Source organism: Onychomys torridus, chromosome 5 (genome assembly GCF_903995425.1).
Source record: "Onychomys torridus chromosome 5, mOncTor1.1, whole genome shotgun sequence".
Classification (NCBI taxonomy): Eukaryota; Metazoa; Chordata; class Mammalia; order Rodentia; family Cricetidae; genus Onychomys; species Onychomys torridus.
The window spans coordinates 81,069,563-81,095,902 of record NC_050447.1 but is presented as its reverse complement, the minus strand read 5'-3'; the positions used below and the strand labels follow the sequence as shown (position 1 = coordinate 81,095,902).

The 26,340-nt window shown below is 41.9% G+C and overlaps 1 protein-coding gene across 1 annotated transcript in view; it reads right to left on the bottom strand.

Annotated features, from left to right (window-relative positions):
* Window positions 1-26,340, bottom strand: part of Gad2 (glutamate decarboxylase 2) — a 64,395-nt gene that overhangs the window by 5,707 nt on the left and 32,348 nt on the right. Inside the window, exons 9-13 of the mRNA XM_036187106.1 lie at window positions 15,014-15,068; window positions 13,250-13,366; window positions 11,579-11,643; window positions 7,412-7,490; window positions 2,135-2,284 (exon numbers count right to left, since the gene is read on the bottom strand). Coding sequence (XP_036042999.1) covers window positions 2,135-2,284; window positions 7,412-7,490; window positions 11,579-11,643; window positions 13,250-13,366; window positions 15,014-15,068 — 466 coding nt within the window. The remainder of the gene's footprint in view (window positions 1-2,134; window positions 2,285-7,411; window positions 7,491-11,578; window positions 11,644-13,249; window positions 13,367-15,013; window positions 15,069-26,340) is intronic.

Sequence of the window (26,340 nt, the reverse complement as noted above, 5' to 3'; positions counted from 1 at the left end):
GTGTTGTAAATTATCCATCCCCAAACTCCCTAATATGCCTTAGTAAGAATAAACAGGCATTCACTGAATGCCAGTTGATCAAACAAATGAGTCTTAGGAAGCCTGTTATTCCGCCTAGCTTTTTGGCGATGTCTTTTGTGATGATGCATGACTCATATGTCAGCTGAGTGATTATGCCATTGAAGTCTTTTACTTCTCAGCTCTGGAAACCTTGGGTCTGGACTTATGAAACACAGTATAACAACCTTGGACTAGAGCTATTTCACCAATGTCTGATTTCCAAAATGCCTTTCCTCCTTTAGTACCTGTATTTGGTAAGTACAAATGGAAATCTCAGAAAAGCAGTTAATGCACTTGGAACTCCTATTCCACCTAACCCAGCATGGCAACCAAAGGAAGCTACTGTAACTATCATGGAGGTAAGATGGTTAGGTTTTCCCCTTTTATACAGGGCCTTGTCATCCCCCAAAGGGAAGACCCAACCCAGCCCAAGTAAAGCGTGTTTCAAGTCCTAATGCCTGGGGGGAATGAAAGAAACATCAGGTATGGTTCCAACAGCAAGAGTAGGTCAACCCCTGAGACGAAGGTGAGGGGGCAAGCTTTTCCAGCCCTGAAATGAAAGACCTCAGAGAGAGGGGGAAAAGGGAGGGTCACCAGCTGCGTTACTTAAGAGCTTTTTCCGATTTGTTACACCAAAGCTTCAAATGTCTGGACAGTCAAGTGGAAAAATTTTCCATTTGGCTTTCAACTTAAAGCTTTATTTTTTCCAAGATGAAATGATAAGAGTCATCAAAATAATAAGTGTAGTTCCTCAACCTAGACCAGAAGTAAGGATAATTATCCCTTCCGAAGCTCCCTAGCCATGCCTGTCACAGGAGTCAACCTTTCCCAAAACTCCCTAGCCATGCCTGTCACGGGGGGGGGTGGGGGGGTGGGGAGGTGTGGATGGGGGGGTGTCAACCTTTTCTGAAGCTCCCTAGCCATGCCTGTCACACCTTTCCTGAAGCTCCCTAGCCATGCCTGTCACAGGGGTCAATCTTTCCTGAAGTTCCCTAGCCATGCCTGTCACAGGAGTCAATCTTTCCTGAAGCTCTCTAGCCATGCCTGTCACAGGGGTCAATCTTTCCTGAAGTTCCCTAGCCATGCCTGTCACAGGGGTCAACCTTTCCCTGCAAGAACAACCATGGAAATGTGGCTGTGATGATTACATGGTTGTCAGACAAGATCCTACTCTGAAGAAGGCTGGTCTCAAATCCCCACCAGTCCTCTTGCCTTAGCATACTGAGTGTATGGTGATCTTGCTTTCAGGTAAATTGAGAGTCTAGTCAAAATTTCACTAAGTAGGTAACAAAGCAAAGTCAAAAAGTCATCCAAAAGATATGAAGGTGGGATTTGGACTTGGGTTTTGAGGGGTGGGATGGATAAGAAAGTGTGGAGCAACAAGTGTGACTAGAATGCATTACCTAACATGCATGAAATTGTCTACGAATAAACTAATAAAAACATAATCTCTGACCCTCGCAGCCTCCTTATATTTAACTCGTCTGCCTCCAGAAGGCTGAGAAGTGGCCCGGCCTGTACCAACAGCTACAGAAATTACTTTGTTGGTAGATGAAGGATCATCTCTAGGTCAATTTTGAGGTACACAGAACCCCACACAAAGGACTGGGCACTTCTAGAGTCTTAAAAAGTGTTTTCTCATTGGGAATTATCCCTTGAAGAGTCCAATGTAAGCGATCATGGTAGGCGTTTTTCATTCTGGTTTCCTTCTATAACCACACTCCTCTACCCAGGCCATCAGTCAAGATGGATCATCAATCAAGATGGAGAGGAGGGCACAAATTAGACCAGATAGCAATGAAGATGACAATGGTAAGAGGTGCCTCTTCAAAAATCAGGGTGCTCTGACAGATGCATCAAAATGGGTTTTTGAATTGAGAGCTTTTGAAACAATTGTACTTGAGAGGAGACAAAGGATGGGTTTAATTGTGTTCTTGCCCACAGAGAATGTGGGTACGCAGATACAGAGCAAAAGAGAATTCCCCAAGTAATTTTTTACCTAGCAAACCCTTTTTACAACCTTTGTCATACAGGTTTCTTCTCTTTAGCTGCCATTCAGCTGGTCTGTGCTCACCTTTGCTCTCCACATGAGCCATAATTTAAAGACATCCACGTGGCGTCCACACTGCAAGGCCTTGTCCCCGGTGTCATAGGACAGGTCATAGTGTTTATCTTGCTGAAAGAGGTAGGAAGCATGCATCTGGTTGCAGCTCTGCATCAGTCCCTACAAAAGCAAAGAGAAAGTTCAGGGCACTCTCCTCACTCTCTTTAGCATTGCATTGTGGTGGCGGTTGTTAAGAATGAAAAACCATAGACCCAAATGTTATTGTATCTCATGGAAGAAGAAAGCACTAAGAATTAAATAGGAAAACTACCACTAGACAAGACTCTCCAGGCAAGCATCGTAGGCTGATTCTGCGGGATGAAGGCTCAGGCTGGACAATGCTACCAGAGGTGAACAGGGATACACTTAGACTTTTGTTTTCCTCTTCCCAGGAAATGACATTTGTAAAACTATGTAGATAAATGAAATTCACAGCATGATGTCCATTTTCTAGGAGATCATCTTAATCTAGTTTTATTGTAATTCAGATGTTTCAGAAACCCAACACTTGGGAAGCTGAGGAAGGAGGATTGCTGAGAGTTTGAGGTCACCTGGGTCTGTCTACACAGTGAGTTCCAGGCCAGCGAGGACTCTGTACCAGGGTCACCCTTTTAAAGGGGAAGATGGAGAAAGAGAAAAAGGAAGGGGAGGAAGAGGCTTCAGAAACAGGTTCTTTGGCCATTAAGATTTATTTCATGTGTGTGGGTACTCTGCCTGCATGTATGTGTACCATATGTCTGTAGTGCCCAAAGAGGACAGAAAAGGGTGTTATATCCCTTGGAACTGGAGGTACAAATGATTGTCAGCTGCCTTTGAAAGATTAGCCAGTGCTCTTAAATTGAGCCGCCTCTCCAATCCCAACTTTCTGGTTCTGAAAATACCATTACTGTGGTTCTTCTAGAACTTTCACTCCCCTGTAATTATTAGAGTTTGAGCTATTTGGTAGCTCATTTATTTTTATAAATTGGAATGTAAAAAAAAAAAATCCAAAGACACCGCAATTATGAGTTGAACTTAAGGGAGCAGACTTTCCCATCTCCTGTTCCTCTCCCAAGGGTCAGGCTTGGAGACTGTTTTCACCTTCAGTTGCTCATGGTAGTTGCAAAGGAGATTTTCCTATCAGTGACCACGAATCTGCCCAAGCACCATCACCCTAATATAGAAACAGGCAGCGAAGCAATTGTTCAAGAGAACAGTGAATGACTCAGGCTTCTGACTACAATAACATTGCCAGTCTCCTACTGGAAACCCCACCATGATTCAATTTATCACATCCACTGGAGGCTTCTGACTCCCTGTCAGCTGCTGTGTAATTGTGATTTTATAAAAGCTCTGACATTTGGTTTTCTTTCTCTTGTGACTCATGACTAGCGAAGAAAAGACCAAAACGTGATCACTGAGCTGAAGCAGAAGTGAGAACCTTTTAAAAGAGTTATCCAAACTAAAATGCAGAGCAGTATAGACAATAGAATTGACTCCACCTTTAGTTTGGGCTTCATATTACATGGACTCCATAGTTATCTTTGAAAATAAGAAAAGATAAATATGGTGTGTGAACATGAGAACACTGAATTTGAAAAAGAAGCCCCCCTTACAGATTAATAAGATGTAGAGTTACAGCAGGAGGTTCTATTTTGTTTCATGGCAACAAAACCTTTGTACCAGTTTTTCCCTGGCATTGAAAGCCCATGAAAAGGTGTCATCCGTACTAAAGGAAAGAACTCAGAGAGTATGGGGCGGTGGGCGGGTCAGACCAGCTCCTACTGAAATGGAAAGATTAGTTTGTAGTCCACGATTTTCATGACCGACACTCTGACAGGCCAGGCTTGCCATGTCCACAGAAGCAAACAGTGATCTAGGTTCTTACATACAGGCCTTTCATGAGCTAGTGTTCTGGTTCTGAGCAAGGAAACAGACATAGACCACGGTGTTCCAACTAGTCTAAACACATGAGTGGGTGCTGCACAGAATGGAAGTCTCAGGTTGAAATAGACTTAGGGACCTATATATTTATATGTCTTATGTCTTGATAATTATAATGTATAGCAGAGTATTAAAGGCTTCAACAATCCCTTGGAATGCTACGATTTGTTCTAAACTCTCATCAATATATCTCAAGCTTTTTAAAACAGTTTTCTATTTTTCTTTCACTGCAATTTTGTGTGGTGCTATTATTTATTGTATTCCAAAAGGGGGGGGGGAGTAGGGGGGGGGGTGGGGCCAGAACATCATATGCTCTTGGATTTAAGAGGACCTTAGAGTTAAATTAACTTACGTCTTTATTTTCTTTGATTTATTTTTTCTTTTTAAGTCTGCATATCAGTGTGTGTGCTGGTTAGTTTTTGTGGACCAGAGAAAAGCTGGAGTCATCTAGCTGATCAGGAGGAACCTCAGCTGAGAAGGAGACTCCATCAGATTGGCCTGTGGGTAGGTCTGTGGCTCATTTTTCTTTATTTATGACTGATGTGGGAGGGCCCAGCCCACTGTGGGAGGAGCCACCCTGGTCAGGTGGTTCTAGGTTGTATAAAGAAGTAAACGTAGCCATGTAGAGCAGAGTGCTGGGCCCTCCCATAGCATTCATTAATCGTAAATGTCTATAGAGTTCCTTACTGTTGGTAGTCTTACTTGATGGGGTCCCAAGTTATGATGGGACCAAGAGACAAGCAAACACTGTAGGTGGGCCTAACCAGGGCGAGTGGAGATACCAACGTTTTTGGTGCTGAATTTATACTTCTTTCTTTCATCTCAGTTGTGGTTTTTGGAATGGCTTTTCAATTTGCTTTTATTGACCCTTCAATAGTACATTGAAGTTCCACGTCCTTTTCACAAGTCTTAGCAATAAGAGAAAAGAGCCTGTCTCCTCCAGCTCAAGCACAGCGTGCTGTTTCAGCCTCCCATGGATGTGGTCTTTCCTTGCTATGGCTCCGTTCTTCCCGATTGGAGCAGGAATGTCTTCTCTGTGCCACTGTGGGTCTTTTGGTTTTCAGCGGCTCATAGTTAGCAGACAGCTGTGAGTCTCTGAAGAGACTTTGGGACAATGTTGAAAGTGTTGGATTACGGCGATTTCTGAACTGCCTGCACTTTGCGTTTTGAGATAGCCACAAGTGTATGGAGGCCCGGGAGAGAATGCTACTGTTTGAGTGGGAAATGTCCCTTCATTGCCACGTTTGAACCTTGGTTCCGCAGAGGGTAGTGCTGTTTTGGGAGACTGTGCAAACTTTAGGAAGTATTGGCTCACTGGTGTAAGCCTAAAGGGTATATAGCCTACGCCACACCCAGCCTGTTCATCTGTGTTCTGCAGAGACTGGAGGTGGTGAGATAGCCCAACCGCATGCTCTGCTGTGTCTGTGATTGTGCCGGAATTCTTCATCATGATGGACTGGATGGTCTCATACCATGAGCCAAAATAAGCCCTCCCTCCCTTAAATTGCCCCCTATCAAGTATTTGGGATAGTGATGAGAAAGGAAAGCGATTAGCACCAGTCCTCTTTCCGAAGAGACTGTCCTAGTCGGTCAAACACAGCCTGCTCTCTGATTCCATCACTTCCCAGCTTCCTCCCGTCTGAAGCAGAAGCACATAGGAGCTTCCCTGTCCCAAACTGTCATGGGAACGGCTCAGGTGCCAAGCCACAAGGCTCTATCCTGGGGTAGCGTCAAGTTGTCAGTCGGCAGATCTTTCCTGTGCGGCCATCTAATCGGATCCAGGTTGGCCTGTTTTCATCTGACTTGCATTCTCTTTTTGGCTTGCTGTGACCAAATGCAAGCCACTACCAACCATCTGGCTGGAACATAAATAACAAAGGTTTTTCCTTCGTTTTCGTAGTACAGCTGAGGTGTACATGGGCTAGGGTAATGATGATAAAGTGAGTGTTTCTTTGAAAGCCAGTCCCAAGGGATACTTTTACAATGTGTTCCTCAAATTTTGTAAGGGCAGACTGTCTTTATGTCCAGACTTTAATTTATTTTATGAAGACACAGAAGGCATGGTGCTTGATTGTGTAGCTGTTAAGAAGGATGAAAGAAATAAGAATGCCCTTTGACCCAGAAATCCCTCTTAAAGAGATTAATAACAGAAAAGTGATGAATAGGCACCATGTGATAGAGTATTAAAACACTATTAAAATAAAGTTTTGAAATATTGTGTTTACCCTAGAATGTTAAATATAGAATGTGTTATATGAGATACAAGGTAGCAATTTTATTTTTAATGTGTGAAAATGTATTTATATACAATATACACATTCCTAGAAAACTGTGGGAGCATATATTTAAAGACAGTAATGGTATTATCCCAAATTAACAGAATTTTGGGTGGGTTTAAATGTATCTGTATTTTCTAAAATAAGTGAAATATTGTTAAAGCAAGTAAAGTTTAATGTTTAAAAATGGCTTTAGACATGATACTAAAATCCAGTATCATGATTTTAAAATGACAAAATTTAATTGGGATGAACCAAAGTTCCTTAGTTTAGTTCTGTTTTCATTTGCTTGGTTTTGCTTGTTTCTGGGCAGGGTCTGGCTCTGCAGCCTAGGCTGGGCTTGACCAAGAGCAATCCTGCTTGGGCTTCCTTAGTTCCAGGATGACAGATGTGGACCACACTCCTGGCTCTTTGCTTAGTTCTTGAGGACTTAAGACTGCACCCTGGCATGTGAAGGGAGTTGCAGAGGCCAACCTCAAGACTCTGTCTCAGACTTTGCATATCTAAGTACCTTGAATGAAAGTGGTCATTGCTTATTCTCCTTGTGGTTAATACATATATGAGGATTAAATTTACATTCTGAATACAACATTCATAGTTAAATTTAACTATGAGATATATAATATACATATGTATTACATATATATATATGTGTATATTAGATATTATATATCTAAATCCTAACACTAACTATGGTCAAAACTATTTTTTCTTATGGCAAAATCTACTCCTCCTTCTTGTATTTCCAAAAAACAAACTATGAATTTAATTATCTGAGAAAGGGACATAGAAGCTCTCTGTATTGGGGAAGATAGGGGGTTCAAGCTGAGGAAAGGCGTTTGCAGAAAACATGCAAATGAAGTGAAGGTCTCAGTTCTAAAGGCAAGTCTTCCTTCCCCTCTAGGCATCAGGTCCTTCCCCTGCAAACAAGAGCTCAGAAGAGCTCTCTGTGGGAAGTGTGAACACCTGGACCTAAGCGGAGACTATGAACCTCATGAGAACAGGTAGATCCCACCACAGACTGGCCCCAAAGTCAGGGAAAGCATACCTCTTCTCTAACCAGGAGAGCTGAGCACTGCAAAGGGACACCCATCATCTTGTGTGGATTCCACGTCACAGAGTTGGCCCTAAAACAAAAACAAAAACCATATTAGAGGGTAGCACTACCCATCACACTCAGATTACCAAGGTTCTACACCTGGCACCAGAGCCTCCAGGTTGTTGTCCTTAAACTCCAGGATGACACTCGGTCTACAGAAGTGCAGCCCTCCATTGCTCACAGAGATGGGGGTGGTGAGCATGTTCCCATGAGCTTTCCTTTCCCTCACCTCCAATGAATGCATATGTTTACCTGTGTGGGGGCCTCAGAGCCCTTATGGTGACTGGGATCATTGAATTCAGGGTCCTGCCTTTAGTCACTGTTGACCAGAGCACTGGGCAGATTGAAGGGTCATCCTGGTGCTTCTATTGTCCCTGCTCTGACTACCACAGTGGCCTGGATGAGGAAACATTACTGCATTGATCATACTTCATAAACATACTTCTTACATGTGTCCGTCCTGAGGGGCCTCTAGGTATTCCCCTGAAGCCAGTTCTCCTCTCACCTTATGCTATCTGTGATGAGCAATATGGTCCATGCTACCTTTTCCTTCCTCTTCTGCCTTTCCTTTAGTTTCTCTTTGAAACAGGGTCTCACTACAAAGCCTGTGATGATTCAAAGTTGTTATCCTCATGTCTCAGCACATACCTGACTTACAGCAGAGTTTCCAATGTTTTGTCCTCATTCATATGAAACACTATGTTCTTTCAGTAACTGTGACTCTAAGATGCACAGCCCAGAGACATGTACTACATTAGGACCATGGTTCATACATACATTTTGGTTTTTCAAGACATGGTTTCTCTGTGTAATATTCCTAGCTGTCCTGGAACTCACTCTGTAGACTAGGCTGGCCTCGAACTCACAGAGATCCACCTGACTCTGCCTCCCGAGTGCTGGGATTAAAGGCTTGAGCCACCACCACCACCACCCAGCAATAACTATTATTCCTAGCTTAATCTGGATAGTATTAACTTACTCTCCCTCATCCCTGGGCACTGGGATTATTTTACAGGTTTGTTTATAGTCTTTCCCTATAGCTCCAATTCCAAACTGCAGCACATGACTGGATGCCCCAGGGTGACCTCTGTGTTCAGCCTACATCCCTTCCCTTCCTTTATGCGTTTCCATTACACCAGATTAGTTCTTGTTTTCTGAGTATTCTCTACTCTTGGGCGTGCCACGCCATTGCCTCTTTCTTGGCTTCACTTTATTCAATGTTATTTGTCCCTACACCCAGATTCTTAAGGTATCTCTTCAGCCCCATTCAAGTTCCTTTGACTTCTCCCCTTCACTCCCACTAAACTGTTCCAGTCCCTGCCCACAGGAAGCAACCATTCCCACCAAGAATTCCATATTCGCCAAGCAAGCTCAATGCTTGCCAAGATGCTGAAGGTCTTTGGGATGAGGGTCATAGTATGACGTTTGTGTAAAGAAACCCACAAGAGAAAGGAAGACAGTAGAACAGCCCATAGCAGCTGTGTCCATTTTGCCTTAGCTTGCTGTTCCCCTCACCACTCAAGGTGTGAGGGCTTTGGGAAGTAATGATGAATGACAGATGCCATCTGGCCAGTCAGAGGACACTTACTCTACTGGGAATCTTACTTAAGCCAATGAACAATCCGGCTCAGGGGTCCATTTGGACAGCACCCTTGGGACTTATACAAGTGGCAGATATTCCGCCAACTCCCTGGACAGGACTTCTGTATGTCTACCACTTTCCTGTCCTACCTCCAGACAGAGGGCCAAATTCACACCCTACCCTCCACCCAGGCTGGACTCAACTTTCTCCAAGGACATTTCCAAACATCTCTGCTCTCCAGTTGCAATACCCTTCTTTCATTTCTGCCCCTCACTGGATGATGCTAAGCCCCAGTGCTGATGCTTGGCACATTCTTCCTGGAATGATGAGGTCTAGGAAGGACCATTTCTTCCTTTATCTCTCTTGTCAGCATGCTTGCCTTGGCTCTCAAGGGGGGTTGAAGGCAATTGATGATGCAGCTGTTTCACTGCAGTCCCCCAAGGAGCCCTTTAGTCCCCTGGAAGAGCGGACTGTTACAATGTCAGACATGCTCTTGAGTATCCGGGCTCCTAGCAGGCCTTCTTGGCTACACTGGCTCTAGGAAAGGCAATATTAGCAAGAAAATCATCTGAAGGATTTTGTTTGTTCCCCCAAGAGGATGCCAGATAGCACTGTGAGACTGTCACTCAGAAATGCCCTAAAACCACAGAGGGGCAAGAATGGACCATGGATTTCTTTTCCCCTTGGAATGAGTCCTAAACTTTGGCTTGTGATGCTTGGAGAAAAGTTATTTCTCCAATGGAGTCACAATTCTTTCATAAAATTAAGCCCCTACACATTGTGCTCCAACCATTTTCACAGGTTCTGTGACCCTATTCACCAAAGAGAGAGCACATCATGCTAAGGATGCTGTAGGATGGTATCATCTGCTACATGTGCTCAGAGCATGACATGGCAGAATCCTTTTTTCTGAGTATTCCATCCTTGGCCACTCCATTAGGTAAATTCAGTCATAACCTGGTTTTGAGAATTGTAGTGACAAGAACACAGAGGACTCTGTGTTCCGAGATGAACACTTAGAGCTTTTCTCTCAAATAATAGTCTTCAGTACAAAAGCGTGTGGGCGTTTATTTTCCCGAGGCTCCAGGTGAGTAATTTAGTGAGCTTTCAAGTGGTGGTGGTGGGGTGCTCCACGGTTTTCATCACTTGCCGAGTGAGGTGGCATTAATGGTAGCATAAACGATGCTTGCACTTTGTGTCAGAAACAGTCACAGAACAGAAGGTGCTGTGCACTCACTGGCCACTTCTGAAAACCCAGGAGTTCAGTTCTGGGTAGGTGTGTGTGGTACTAGGTACTTGGAAGCACAACTGCTCTCCTCTCTCCCCATCCTGGGCCTTGTAGTCAGAACTAGGACAGTGCTAGTGACTTAAACCTGCAGTGCCGAGGCCAGGGCTCCTGGCAGCAGACTCAGGGACTGTCATCTCATGATGTGAAGCTTGGCTGCTCTGCCCTGACTCTTCCTTAGCCCTTATTTCTGCTAATTCAAAGAACACTCTTGGCTCTATCTCTGACCTCCTCCTCTCCTGCACTTCTACACTCATGGGTTCTGTCTGTGTGAGTCTGAGCCTCCTGGTCTCACACAGATAAGTACTCTCTGGTCTGGCCTCTCTGCCCGCTGACAGATGCGCCCAAGCTCCTGAAACCTCTTCCCTGGTCCTGACATAGAACTTGTGCCAAGATGTCTAGGGGCAGAGCCAGGGTGAAGCTTTTCCTGGACAGCATCTGGCTGCTTGGCAGGGCACGGTAGCAGTTGTCAGCTCTGATGAGGCAGGGCTTTCTCTGCGGTCTGGAGTGGCAGAACTCTCCACTGTAGCTGACCTGCTGACCTGGTTCACTTGCTGTGCTGTGATGGGAGAACTGGCTGCCCTTTGCATGTGGTGCAGAAGCACAGCCTGAGGCCATATTTTGTATTCTGCATTTCCCCCTTGGACCTCAATATGTTTTATGCTAATCAAACATTACTTCCTTTGTGCTTTGCAGCCTCCTTCAATGGTCTGCTGCTCCGGCCCCCACATAAAACTTACTTACTGCATCAATCAGGGCTATGTCAGAAAAGGGTTAGTTATTGTAGGATGAAGCCAGGAGAATGAAATCACTTTCTTCGAATCAGCTGACTGTAGCTGATCCCAAACATAACTTTTGGCATTACAAAGGACAAAGTGTTTACCTGCTTTGAGAAAACTATTCATTGCTTTCTTCAAAGCCATGGGTGTTATTCTTATGGTAACATGAGAGCTATAGATCTCCTCCCTAGAAAAATGTGGACAGCCTGCAGGTTGTAAAATCATGGTGGTTGATTCCAAGATGTCAGGAATGAACTCCAGAAATAAACTCTCAATTTTGAAAGCCATTTGATGTGGGATTTGATGTTTGTTTGTTTTTTTTTTTTTCTTTTGTAGTTATACATAGGCAAGGCTCACAAGTACAGGCAGAGTGGGGCTTGCTGGCATCCCGAGACTTCCTTAGAATGGAGTGCCATTTTCTTTTATGTAGCTGGTAACATTCTACATTACAGACTAGGAAATTACGATACCTCTCCACTCCGCTCAGTTTCCACTTGTGTTTCCGGGACATCAGTAATCCTCCACCCCAAGCTGCCTGAAATGACAAAACAGACCAGTAAGGATGTAGCACCTTTCCATGGCCTTGATTTCTAGTTTGGTGTCTTCCATGTTAATGGGAATGTCATAGTATGAAAATGACCTTCACAGTTCTATGCAGATTAAGGGAGTGGACCACCTTCTTCTAATAATGTGAGGTCTTTAAATTTCAAGGTGAGACGTCTCAGATGCTTACATTTATATATTACATGTTTATAATTATGGAGTCAAATTGGAGACACATCTTTCCAGTCTGAATGAGTAGGAGAAAGATGGCCTCTCCAGCCCTTCCTGAAGGTTTTAAGCTGTTCCTTTAGAAGGCCCACACTCTCAGAATGAGAAAGCCTATGGTTGCCACAGTTGGAATAGATAAGATGAGCTGGGAAACCATTAAACAGGTTCCATGTTGAAAGCCAGAATGAGCCAGGTTAATGCTACCTGCAGTTCTAGCTTACAGCAGCATAAGGAGTTTGCACCTTAATGTGTAAAACTTATCACTTCCTTTATGGAGAAAATATTGCAACAAAAAGATCAGTCAAGATCAGACGAGATCGGGGACATTCAGGCTGGCTTTTTGGAACCTGGGACCTATGCTGAGACACTTTGCTCAGCCTTGGTGTAGGGAGGAGGGGACTGGACCTGCCTAGGCTGAGTCTGCCAGGCTGGGCTGACTCCCCAGGGTCGACTTTGTCTTGAAGGAGATGGGAATGGGGGTTGCATTGGGGGGGAGGGCTGGGTGGTGGGAGGAAGGAGGATGGGGGAATCCGTGGCTAATATGTGAAATTAAGTTAATTATAAAATAAAAATATTAAAAAAATATCAGTTGAACTAAACATTGTGCCATTGGTGATGGTTTGTGGTTGGCTGTTTATCACAAATATTTTATCTCACCATGGATCATTTGCAGATGGCAACTGATCTTCAAGTCACACTAAGTAACACACTCAATTTAAATCCCTTCAGTTTAGCCTTGCAAAAATGGACATATTTTCCATTAGAAAATGGTGGTGGAGTTTCTTTAAATTTTGGTGTCATTAAACTTTGGGTCAAAAGATCTCAGATATAGTCCAGCTTTTTAGTTTACCAAATTAACATATTGGAAATTTGGTAATCCATATTTCCTAGTAAGTTGTCAAGCCTGCTTTTTACCCACTAAATACATGATTATCTAACTTGAACTTGAGTTTTATAATACTGTGGATTTTTGTTACAAATGTAAATCCAGATTATACCTATAAGGGAGAGCTGCATATGTGTGACTGTTTGGGGGGTGACTTTTAGCCAGGGCATTATGGGTCAATAAATTGAGAACCAAGCTCAAGTGCTAGGCATGTCAATAATATTTTCATGTTAGGAACCTTAGTGCATAATCAGTCTCAGGCTGTTTCTAACTAATATTATAAACTGTGTAAGTTCTGTGCCTTTGAAATCTTTAAAATCTGAGATTTCATCATTCTAAATATGAGAGAGAGAGAGAGAGAGAGAGAGAGAGAGAGAGAGAGAGAGAGAGAGCAAGAGAGAGAGAGAGAATACACGTTCTATTCCACGAGTCTCATCTAAAATCTGCGAAGGTATTTAATGGGTAGTCACTGAGGGGTACTTACATCCACGTGCATCCAGATCTTATACTTTTTGCAAATGTCAGCAACAGCCAAGAGGGGATCAAAAGCCCCATACACAGTGGTTCCAGCTGTGGCGCTCACAAGGAAAGGAACAAATCCCTACAGAAACAAGAAAGCCCGCTTGTGTAAACAGGGGCTCTGGGTTTATTTACTCATTAAGCTTTTGAGACAAGGTCTTGCTATATAGCCCTGTCTCCCTTGGAACTCTGTATAGACTGGTCTCAGTACATGACAACCCTCCCAGCTCAGTCTCTTGAGTGCTGGCACTACAGGCATGGCCACCTCAACTAGGACCCAAGGCTGCTTCCGGTGAGCTGATTAAAAACACAGGAACTCTCCCCTACCATGTGCATTGTTTTTACCAGAGTCATCATCACTCTAGATTGCTTCAACCAATGACTCCTGCAAGATTCTGAGGTCTCCACTCGGCTGCACCTGACCGCTGCCCTGTGCCAGCAGCAGTTAGCCGTACTGGCTTTGCTGCACTGGAGGTTTTCAGTGGTGTCCTCAAGCCATTTACATACTTCAGGTAGACTGGATGATCCTTCTCTTCTTGACAACCAGCCACCTGAACCTAACTCCTCCCTTAGCATGGACCAGTGGGAAGAAGGGTGGGGCAAAGAGGGACCCTGCCAGCCCCATGCTCCTATGTGGACTAGCTCAGGTGATTTATTTGGGGGTATTAGAGAGGAGGGTTCACATGGTGCTAAACATTCTCCAAGTCATGGCAACGTGAAATTTTATTTAAATAATAGGATATGGCTACAAGAGGGTGGAAGAATGTCACAGATACGATCAGCTCCATGTAGTCACTCCAGGCTGTCCTGGCTGTTCTGTTGATTTATAGACTCTGAGATTTCAGAGTTTGTCTTTAGGTGGCAGCAAAGGTTTAAACTTATGGTTTGTATTACCAGTCCCCTTTCTAACACAAGAAAGCTGTAGGAGAAAAAGAAGGCATCTGAAAATAAATGATTACTACTAAGCATATAATAATTATATCTACTGCTAAACCAGGCATTGTACCTTTTATTTACTAAAAGTTAAACAGAGAATTCTAAAAGCAATGTCTGACTTGCAAGTCATCTAAGGGCATATTCTTTGATGGATATTGTTATTTTATTTTATAGTTTTGAGACATGATTTCACATCTTCCAACATGACCTCAAATCGCACATGGAGCTGAGGATGACTTTGAACTTCTGTCTTTTCTCTTTTGACCACACCTGGATGCTGGAGATCAACCCAGGGCGTTTTGCAAGCTAAACAAGCACTCTCCCATCTGAGTCATATCCCTAGCCATTTCTAAAAGAGTTCTAAATTTGTGTCTTCAGAATCAGATATATAGTTTAATATGGCTCTCTCCAAGTTCCATGTGACAGTCACTCACATGCTGCATGAGCATGTCAGTCCTTAGCTGTGAGAAGGGTTGTTCATACATGTATCTGCCTACTACCAAATGCAGCCTGGAGGGGGCGTTAGAACCTGTTTTTGTATAGATGATCTATGCAGCAACTTAAACTTTTATAAAGTACATATAAACACATACATACATATATACATATACATCATATACACATACATATACTTGGATACCAATATGGTGATTGCTTGAAAAATTTCATATTCTTGTTAAAGCTTGAGATTGGGGTTTGGATCCTGTTTTACAAACAAAACCTAAATGACTTTTTCTTGATAATAAATCAAAATACATATTTCTATGGGTCAGAGATCCTTACAAAAACTTACTTTCTGTTTGACTTCAAGGATTCTTCTTTCAAGATCAGATGGGATCATTTTTCCTCTGTAAGGCAAAAGGAATATATGTATATTTGTTTGGACTAGTTTTCTTTGCTGTCTTTACAGTGTAAGGAGCCTCAAGATGGTAGACTCCGACTCATATCATTAACTAGTGCTCAGTTAACACAGTTCTTTGGCTGTCTCCAGGAACAGAAACAAATGCATTTATCTTTTAGTATGACATATGACTATTTCTTACTATTATTGGGAGACCTGATCACACTGTGTTCTTGGTAAAATGGTCATGCTGTCCCTTTACTTTGCCCACAGACTGCTAAAATGCATCATTTTGATTAATTTGAAACAGTTCTGTTTGGGAACAAGACATTTGACAATGAAAGAGAAGTTCAGGGGAAAAATTTCACTCCAAATCTTCACTTTAGAAAATAATTTTCATACCAAATGGGTGGATCTACAGTGTTTTTTTATGTTGATGAAACACTAAGAAGAGATAATCCATTCTGAGACATTTGGATGAAAATATGATTCCCTGAACCACCTATATACCCTCAAAGCCTGAAAGTATAAAGCAAATGGAAACCTGAAACTCAAATTTCAAACACACTCAGATAGACAGGCACATGAGGAAGAAACACCATGTTGTTCCCAAAGGACAGAGCTGCCTCTTGGCTTACTATGATAATCAGTTAGATAGGAAGGCACCAGACGAACAGGCATCATTGCATTATGCCACTTTTCTTTCCCACAATAAAATTCAACATTATGGTAATCATGAGAAAGTGTTTCTAGAACAAGTTATATGTGCCAAATATTCATGGAAAATGATAGTATTTATAGTTAGTTACTAGGATTAAGCAAGTCAATAACTTAAAATATGCAAAAATATTTTTTAAAGGCTTGGCATGTGATACACACATAGCCATTTCTGGGATTATTGTAATGTGGTGTGATATTTCTATTTTAAGATTCTGAAGGAAAACAAACAACAAAGTAGTTGGAAGAAGCTGTGGGTGGTGAAATACTTTCTAAGTCTGGTAACTTCCCCATCGGAATCATTAATCTAAGTTTTATAAAGACACTTTTGAAAAAGTAAGGACAGAGTGTGCAATACAAAAATTGGGTGGGGAATGCTACTGGCATTCAGTGAGCAGTGACTGGGACTTGGTCTGTCAGCCCATGTAGATCTAAACACACAGTGACCTGACCGCTGACTGCTTCATTACACCTTCTGGTGTCTTTCCAAAGATGTGTGGTTTTACTACAGGTAGATTAATGCTTTAACTTTTTTTTTAGTCTTTAAAATGATCTGAACATCCTGTAAAGGGTATATCAGTTACATTTTCCTACCAATTTCATTACAGATTTAAAAAAAGGAAGCTTGATCAAATAGTTGGAATATACAGCAGACATTAAATCTCAAAGCTTTGAGAACTTCTGGTTTAGGTGGTTCTGCCCTAGCAAAGTGATGCAATTACCTGGGCAATAGTAATGGAAAGTTACTGGGGATTGGGTTGTCAGGCTAGAATTTAGCAAAAGTCATTACAGGTATACTTCTGTGAAGAGCATGTCCGCAAGGCCAAAGAATCCTATCTTCCAGACTCCTGTGAGACAGGGAAGTGAGGGAGGAAATGGGGCTGGGAATCACAAGCATCTTACTCCCTACATTGTCCCATCTTTCAGAGAGTCTTGGGAATATTCTTTAAGATTTAAGCTTTCCTAGACCAGCTTTCCAAGATCTTTCCTAGGCTAGATCTTCTGTTCACAGCCCCCTTTGCCTGGATACATAGGTATGGAATAGGTACACAAGTTAAACATTTACTGATAGTAAATCAAAGAGATTCATTTTATCTTATTTGCATGTGTGTATGCATGTGTTTACATGCTCATGTGTGCACAGGTGCACATGTATACAGGTTCACATGCTTGTGAGTATGCATATCTGTGGAGGCCAGTTCTCAGGTTCCAGCAGTCTTTTCTTTTGAAGTAGAGCCTTTCACTGGCCTGGAACTCATCAAGAAGGCCACGCTGACTGGCCAGCAAGCCCCAGGCATTTGCCTTTCTCTGTCTCACCCCTAGTCCTAACTTTGAAAACGTGTTCTGGGGGTTGAACTCTTGACTTAGTGTTTGAAAGGCAAGTACTTTAGACTGAACTATCTACCTAGCCTAGAAATTTACATTAGTTTTTGGCATGCATGTAATTTTGCCACTTGTTAAAGATGAAAGCAAAGATGCATACCATTGAGATGCATGTGCCTGTTTAATTTCACACAAAGAACTAAATCCTGGCTGAATATTTTATGCTGCAGGATGTAGATCATCTTCAGGGGTTTCCAGAGTTTACAGATGTGTTTATAACAGCAATTAAAAAATTAATCATTCTAACATATAATCCAGAGATATACTAATCTGATACTTATATGATGAAGAAGGACAAAATTGTTAAAAATCTTTGTTTTCTGTGATTGCATCCTTTGAGTTTCTACAGTAGCAGAAAATTTTGTATCTACAGTAAGAGCACTGTAATTCTTTGTATATGATAGCCTTAAATCTTAGCCAGGTTGTTGCAGCTGATAGTTGTTGGTGTTGTGTAACACACAGTAGCCTTAAATCTTAACCAGGCTGTTGGTATTGCGTAACATGAAGGCATGCATCAAACCAAGTGTTCTGGTTGCATATTCAGAACCAAGTTTGCAGTGAAATTGTAGAATACAGCATGAGTGGGCGCTGCCAGAAACATCTTGGAATCACTACACGTTGGCTTTGAATTAATTTTTGCTTATTGCACAGTCATAGACCTTTTACTGTTGCCAGATTTTTCATGGCCCCCACAGTTTAGTGACCCACAGGTGAGATTGTGACCCACCATTGATGAAGCTGTGTCCTGGATCATAGAATGTTCCAGCCTGCTTTCAATGAGCTGTTCAGCTTCAGAGGGAAGTTCAGCATGTATTTCTCTCTTACAGTAAGTTTTAAGCATGTTAAAATTGCCATAATATTTTGTAGGTAAGCATGGGACTTCAAAGAAAGCTCTTAGAAACTGGTTACACATCTCTTAAATTTCTCTAGTTTGCCTAAATTTGGAAAGTGTGGGGTGGATTAATAATCACTATCTGTTCATCAAATTACATTAGGATACTTTGTTACATGTAAACCATTCAGCTGTCACTGAGTAGTCAAGAGTTGGGGCACATTAGAACTGACCTTAAGGCCCCGCTCTAGTCTCACTTCATTTATCAAATAAGGAGGAGGCTGAGAGGGGAAATGACCACCTGACACAGGGGCTGCTGAAAGGGCATGAATTATAACTAAAAATGAACATAAAACTTCCAGAACAAACTTAAAGGGACCACACACTTAGTGAGGCTATTTGGAAAGGGTAGATTTTTTTTTAAATTATTTGAGAAATGTATACACATGTTTAATGTGTTTTGATCAAATTCACCCTTCATTATCACCCTCCAATTTCTCCTTCTCCACCATAACTTTTCTTTACTAACTCCATGTGCTCTTCTATTTTTTTCTAACCCACCGAGTCCACTTTGTGCTGTGTGTGTGTGAAAGGGTGTGGGAATCTCCTGGGGCATAGATGGATAGTCTTTCAGTGACCACATCCCTGAAGAAAACTGAGGAAAGGTTGTAGTCTTTGATGATAACACACAGCTTTTGGGAATCAGAGATTTCATCCAAACCTGTCTGGGAAACAGTGAATACAGAATTCACTTCCTATTTTATTTCCATAGTGTAATCAGAGAATATTAATGTCTCACCAGACAGACAGGATGAGGCTGTGGACACAAAACCTTACATCATTTTTATTGATTTGATTTTGGTTTGAGAACTTCATACATGGGCACTGTATCTACATCACTTCCACCTTCCATCCCTCCTTGGACTTCTCCCATGTCGTTTCCCATACTCCCAAATTCAAGATCTTTTCTTTACACACACACATATATACAACCTACTGAGCACATTTAGTGTTGCTCATATGTTCATGTATTCCCCTCATCAAAGACGTTTCTTTTTGCAACAGACGGAACAATTACCGACATCTACAACTGGCTGAAGTGCACAGAGTAAGTGACTGTGGATGCCCAACTCCAGCAACACCCAAGGCTCCAGGGAAACCTCAGAAGAGAACGCAGAAAGATTGTAAGGGCGGAAGTCCAGTATGCCTGTTGCTAGGTAGTGTCCTCTAGATATGCCAGGGGAAATGCACACATGAAATCTCAACAATGTGGTTGCCTGAACAAATATGGTGTAATGACTTTCCCCTTTTGTGATCTTAGAATTCACTGGATTACTTTGGGATACCAATTAATGCCTAATATTTAGTACGCCCAAGAATCACTTAAGTGCTACTTTAAAATGTGAATTCCTTGACTTCAACCTTAGGGATGTTGACTCAATAGGTCAGTACAGAGTTGAAGAATTAAGTTACTGAACAAATATTTATAAGCACTTACAATGTGCAGATATCATTTTATGATCAGGCGTGCCAAGGTTACAGAACAGTTTATGCTCCAGGTCGTCTCCCATGCTAACATGGGAGAGAAACAATAGGTAGACAAATACATAGAGAGATGCATTTCTACATGCACCCAGATGATTCTGATGCAGGCAGACCCAGGTTCACATGTAGAGAAACAATGGTTTAGAAATGTACATTCAGCCTGGGTAGCATTTTAATAAAGTGACTTTTCACATGATCCATGGTTCAGAGCCCTTATGGCTATCAGGCAGCAAGCAGAAGGGGCTCCAGATGCAGCACAGACACCCTCTGCCTGCCCATATGCTGTTGGGCAGGAGAATACTGGGTGACCACCAGCAGGCTTTCCTGAGGATTTGTAGCTGCCTGTCCTAACCTTTCCAGATAAGCACCTCACAGTACAGAAGAGGCTCTGAATGGTAACTTTGCATCCTCTACACCTAGCCTACCAGGATCTCTACAGCATAAATTTGTGGCTTTCACATTTACTCATCTGGCAGCCTGTAACCTCACAGTGATCACTAGCGCCAATATAATATAGCTCTGAGTGTCAGAGTGGCAAAAGGTAATGACACCTGGGTGAGGGCTGTTGAACCAAGCTGAGGGATTGGTATGATGATTTGATATTGAACTTTTTCGTAAGTTGTAGTTTTAAAAAAGTCATACAAAGTTGCTTGCAGAAAACCCCAGCAAGACACTAGTTAGTTAGAAAAGTCTTTGTGCTAAGACACCGTGGACTGTGGGCTGCAGTTCATCTCTGCATATCCATGGGCCCAAAGGCAAGAGCTATCTTCCTATACAGAGCTTGTTTATAGAGAGGGTGTAGCTATACATGGAGCTCGTTGATCAAGAGGGTGTATTTCTATGAAGGCTTCTGGATGGTTATCTAGAAGGTACTGAGTTATTAACTGGCCTTGCTTATAATCTTTCAGAAATGTGAAAGTTCCTACCAGTTTTCCTAAATTATTAGGAAACGGGCATGGCTTTATTCAGAGCATTCATGTACAAGGAGAGGACTTGTGAAACCATGTTGCAGCGCCTCTGGTAGCAATAATGAACGGCCAAGGTTAGAGGTATTCACTACACTATGCTTTTTTCACATGATCCCTGATCAATGCAAGATCATTATCACTGCTTACTCTGTGGATAAGGTAGAGGTAGTTGAAGATGGAGTAATTGGATACTGTTCCAGATTCAAGGCTAACTAGCTATATTAGAAGAGCTAAGTTTTTCCTTTTATCCATTTATAAAATAGTAGTTTTTACCTTGTTAATTTTCTATAAGGCCCAAATAGAGTAGGAAACATAAACACTATAAAATACAAAACACGAAACTCTGCCTAGCATACAACACTGTGTACTAAACATGCTTGGCTACTCTAAATAACACATGAGGTCAGGAGAAAGTAAAAATGGCTTTTGTAGAACATTAAAAATTAATGATGTAGCTGGGCATAGTGTCGAAATTCTTTAATCCCAACACTCAGGAGGCAGAAGCAGGTGGATCTCTGTGAGTTTGAAGCCAGTCTATGGTCTACATAGTGAGTTTCAGGACAACCAGAGCCACATACATACATGGTGAGCTCCAGGTTCAGTGAGAGACCCTGTCTCACGGAACCAAGTAAATATCAATAGAGAAAACCCAACTAAGTAAATATCAATAGAGGAAACCCAACATCCTTTTCCTGCTTCGGTGTCACACACACGCGCGCACACACACACACACACACACACACACACACACACAGAGGAAGGAAAGAAAAAAAATGTATAGAAAATTTGAAGATAAGAACAACCTAACTACAAAAATAAAAAACAAACCAGGCAGTGGTGGCACATGCACATTCCATTCTTTTCTGTATGAATTTTAATCCATTAATACCTGTGGTAAACTTGCTAAGGCACATGCCTTAATCCCAGCACTCGGGAGGCAGAGGTAGGTGGATCTCTGTGAGTTCGAGGCCAGCCTGGTCTACAGAGCGAGATCCAGAAAGGTGCAAAGCTACACAGAGAAACCCTGTCTTGACAAACCAAAATAAATAAATAAACAAACAAATAAATAAATAAATAAATAAACAAACCAAACATGAAAACAAAACAAAACAAACAACACAAACAATCAAACAGACTAAACCAAAAATAGAAGCAAGTGGGAAGAAGGTTCATCCACGCAGTGGCCCCAATACCAGGCTTGGGGTTTGGCTGTGAATCTTAGCAAGTATACCACAGGTAATAATGGATTAAAATTCATACAGAAAAGAATGGAATTTGCTTTCTGAAATTCGCTGGCTCTATTAAATATGGATATATTTTATAGATAATGCTACAAAATCTCCAAGAAATCAGGACCTCTTTGAAAACAAACAAGGAGGTTAGAGATTCACCAAGTGGAGTTCATTACAGGTGTGAAAGGTGGGAACTGTTAGGAAGTCTCAGTGTATGTTAGCTCAGTAATAGATCAAAGTGAGGAAATCACAGTGGTACTCCAACTCATGTATGAAAGATGCCCCCCCAGAGGGCTTCATGGTGTTGCCTCCAGATACTCCTGCCTCAGTTTCTCAAGTTCTGGTCTTAAAAGCAGGTGCTAGCATACCTAGATATGATTTTAACAATCAACAACATCTATGCTAGAGGAGGAAGAAGGGAAGATGGGGGGAGGAGAGGAGGAAAAGGAGGAAAAGAAGAAAAAAAGGAGAAAATCCTGATAATTTAAGGAAACTAGGGCACTTCTTTGACACAATTAAAACCATCTATTTCAAAGTAAATATCAGTATTATACCAATATGTAGTACCCTAGATACCTGTCCATTAATGTTAAGAACAATAACACCCTTAATTTTTTCCTGTGAATATTCTTCTTTAGGTAATAGAAAGTCTGAACATTAACAAGTGAAGAGATTGAATCAGCAATCAAAAATTTACCATCATCCCTGCCCCCAGATCCCACTGGCATTACTAGTGCATTTCATTAACTGTTTAAATAGGGATTACTAACAATCTCTACCATCTTCAGCATAAGGAATAGATATTATTCCAAACTCTTTCTGCAGGGCCAGAATTACCTTGATATGAAAATAAGGAAAAGACACCGCAAGGAAAGGAGCACGCAGGACAATAACAGATACAAGAATCTTCAAGGCAAAACCAGTAAGAACAACAGAACAGTATTTCCAAAGGATCCAACACCACGGCCAAATGTGATTTATCCTTGAGATACATGGTGTGTCAACATCAGCAAATCAAAAAGCACAGTATGCCATATCAACAGAATGAAAGACAAAAACACGACCATCTCCATAGTTGCAGAAACAGCATTTGACAAGATCAACATCTTCATACAATAAAAACTCCCAATGAATTAGGTATAGAAAAAAATGTATGGAAACACAGTTGAAACCACATACAAAAAAAGCCCACAGTTAGCACATCATACTCAGTACTGAAAAATTGGAAGCTTAGGATAAAGAAATGAGACACGGATGACATGTCATGTCATTCCTAGTAAACATAGCATTGTAAGTCTTAACCAGGGACTGCAGGCAAGAAAAGGAAGTAAAACACAACCAGTCCTGACAGAAAATAAGTTTTCTGTTTTCAGATGGGATGATTATATGTAGAGAAAACTCTAATGACTCTACCACAAAGTTGTTTTGAAGTAATAATTGAATTCAGTGATGTTGCAGGACACCAAATCCACACAGAAAGAAAATCAGTGGCATCCTATATGCCAGCAATGATCTATCCAAAGGAGAAAGTAAGAAAATAATTAATTTCAATTGAAAAAAATAAGCTTAACCAAGGATCTAACAGATCTAGATACCCCAAATGAATCAACAAATGTGGTACATATATATACAATGGGCTATTATTTACCTCTGAAAAGGAAGAAATTCCAAGGCATAAACATGGACAAACCTTGAGGACATTGTGCCAAGACTTCTTGATCTTGACAAAAACTCATTGTGTGATCATGCTTTTATAAGTGCGGACCAAAAATGGTCAAATTCATAGCAAATATGTAATGAATGGTGGTTGGCAGGCATGGAGAAAAGGGTGATAAGCAGGAATTTTCTGATGGGCATAGTTTCAGTTTCATTACCATAGTTGTACAATATGAGTGTACAATGTCACTGAAATGTACCACAACACAGTTAAGAGGATGCTGTGCATTTGACGATAATACTGACTGGAGAGAGCGGAAGTAGTTAACTGGTGAAAGTTAGTAGTTCTCTTCTGAGACTGAGTCCTCACTCTTCAATGACCAGCCATGTGACCTTGGACATAACATCTGTGGATGCGTTATAATCTAAATGAGAAAGGAGACCTGGCAATGCTGTTTGAAGTTGTTGCTTGTGTGGTAACAAATCATAATACACTGTGTCAGTAGGATACATGTGAGGCATTTTACCCCTTTGTTTTTCTAATTAGGTGAATTAATTAGATCATTATGGACAGCAAGAGGACCATGTCTACATGCAATAAGCAATAGGTCTTGATTGTTACTCTTTTGTAACTTCCTCATATAGGATATCACAAGTGTCCCTGAGTTCTCTCCATAGAAACTCAGAGGAAATAGGATGCTCGCGCTTCCTAAATCTGCTCTCGAATAGCTGGTTCAGTGTCTCTCGTGTAGTCTGTCTTGTTACTGTGCCCTCAGCTGCTCCCCCCAGGGCCTGGAGGGGGTCATTAGCATTCTCAGGTGTAGCACTGGCCACAATTCAGTTAATTTAACAAAAGAGTTTAATGATCCCAGATTGCTTACACTTTCAGTTGTTTCGGTGAATTGTATAAAATGTGGTACTTTACACATTTACACAGGCAGCTATAATCTCAAAATCTAGGGGAGTGTTTTTAAAACAGCAAAACTGTGTACAAAACACTAATAGTTAATTTGTGTTCTAACATTAGTCAGAGTAGCTTAATAGAACTCTTGTCGCCTGAACTGGGTGAAGCTAGTGACCACTGTCCAACCAGGCATCATGTGTCTCTGTCAGGTTTATCCCCTGTGCAGTCACAGCAAATTACTAGCAATTGAGATAATGGAAAGGAAAGTCTGAAGGGAAAAGAAAAAAGAGGTGGAGAAATGGAGGAGAGGGGAGAGAGTAAGTGGGAGAGGGTAATGGAGAGAATTAGTTTCTGAAAGTACCCATGAGTCCATTTGGGTGATAGAGCAAGAGAAAGAATAAAGAGACCCAAAGACACAGAAGGAGCTGCTCCCCCAGCCCCCAGAATGCAGGAATCGACAAATAAGACAGGATGGGGTTAGCAAATGACCGTCTTGCAACCATTCAAACGATTCAGAGAAGAATTAAAATGATGCTGAATTAACTGGAGGCTGAATGCTGCAGGACACACAGCATCCTCGAGACATAGGCCCACTGAAAAGGTAGTATGACCATTTCATGATATTTACAGTTGATGTTATTAATAATGAGCCCAACCTCCTGCTGAGATGCCCAGAAAAGTCATGCTTCCCTGGAAATCCTGCCCCAGACACATCACTTGAATCATGAGAAAAATCAGACAATCCGAGTAAATCAGCCCCTCAGAAACATGGTCAGGTAGTCTCAAGCACACCTGCAATCCCAGCAGCACTTGGGAGCCTGAGGCAGGAAGGGCAGCCTGGTCATCATAGTGAGATAGAAATAAAAGAAATTAAAACAGAGGAGCAAACACATCATCTCATGAAAGGCAAAGTACAGTAGAGGAAAAGCTAAGGATGAAGGAGGGTGAAGAGCTGTTTAATCACAGTGCTGGGTGGTGATAGTAGGGGTGGGGGGACAGCCAGCCTAGCCTAACCAATGAGTTCCTGGCCAACGAGAGACCTGTCTCAAAAACAGGTGAACAGCACCTGAGGGAAACAAAACAAGAGGTTGTCCTCTGTCTCCAACATGCATGTGCCTGTGCATGTGTGCACGCACACACACACACACACTTTAAAAGGTGATTTTAAAATAAAAAAAAAGTTATTGTGGACATTAAGGAGTATTTCTGAGCTCTATTTGCTAGTTGATTTTAATCATTATATATTGTTTTCAAATCAGATTATAACAACTTTGAGAAAAGAGATAGTCATTGACAGTTAAAGTTTCCATAGTGACTATTACTTTATGCAATAACTGTTCAAAAATTTACATATTTATTAGCTAAACACTGACAAGAAACAATGATGTTCAAAGCATCTTGGGCTCAACACCCCCTCCTGTTTTTTTAACCTATCAACATTACCAGACACACAAAACCAAAGACTGTTGTGGACTCCACTCGCCTCTTGGCATCTGCCTTTCTAGGTTCACCCTTCAGGACTAGCTTGTGCTATTCTGTCCTTTTCCACACCTACCAGTCTCTGTCAATCCCACAAACTGCCTCTGCTATCACCTCTCCACTGAACCAGCTCCGACAGCCTAAGCAGCTCCCTCCTTCTAACTACAGTACTATCAGTGGGCAGCTAGTCATTCACACTTCCCGAGTGGCAGTGGCAGAGTTGACACCATCGACAAGTTTCTGCCTCTAGAAACTCTCCTGGCCCTTGCATCCCCACTTGCTGTCCTCCTCTGGCTACTCTGGCTCTTCTTCCTTGGCTGTTTCTCTCCTGGGTTCCTTTTGAAGCCCAATGCTACATGGCTTCATTTGTCTCCAAGTTCACCTGTCCAACCACCATCTGTTACTCTCCTATGATGCCTTATAAACTCAACATCTCTACATCTCCACAACTCCTCCCCTTAGCCAGAGTGTCTCATCTTGGAGGCTAGCACTGAACCACCGGAGCCAAGGAGCCAGAGTCTGGCATCCATCCTTGACTCCCCTTTCAGCCTGGACAATACTCC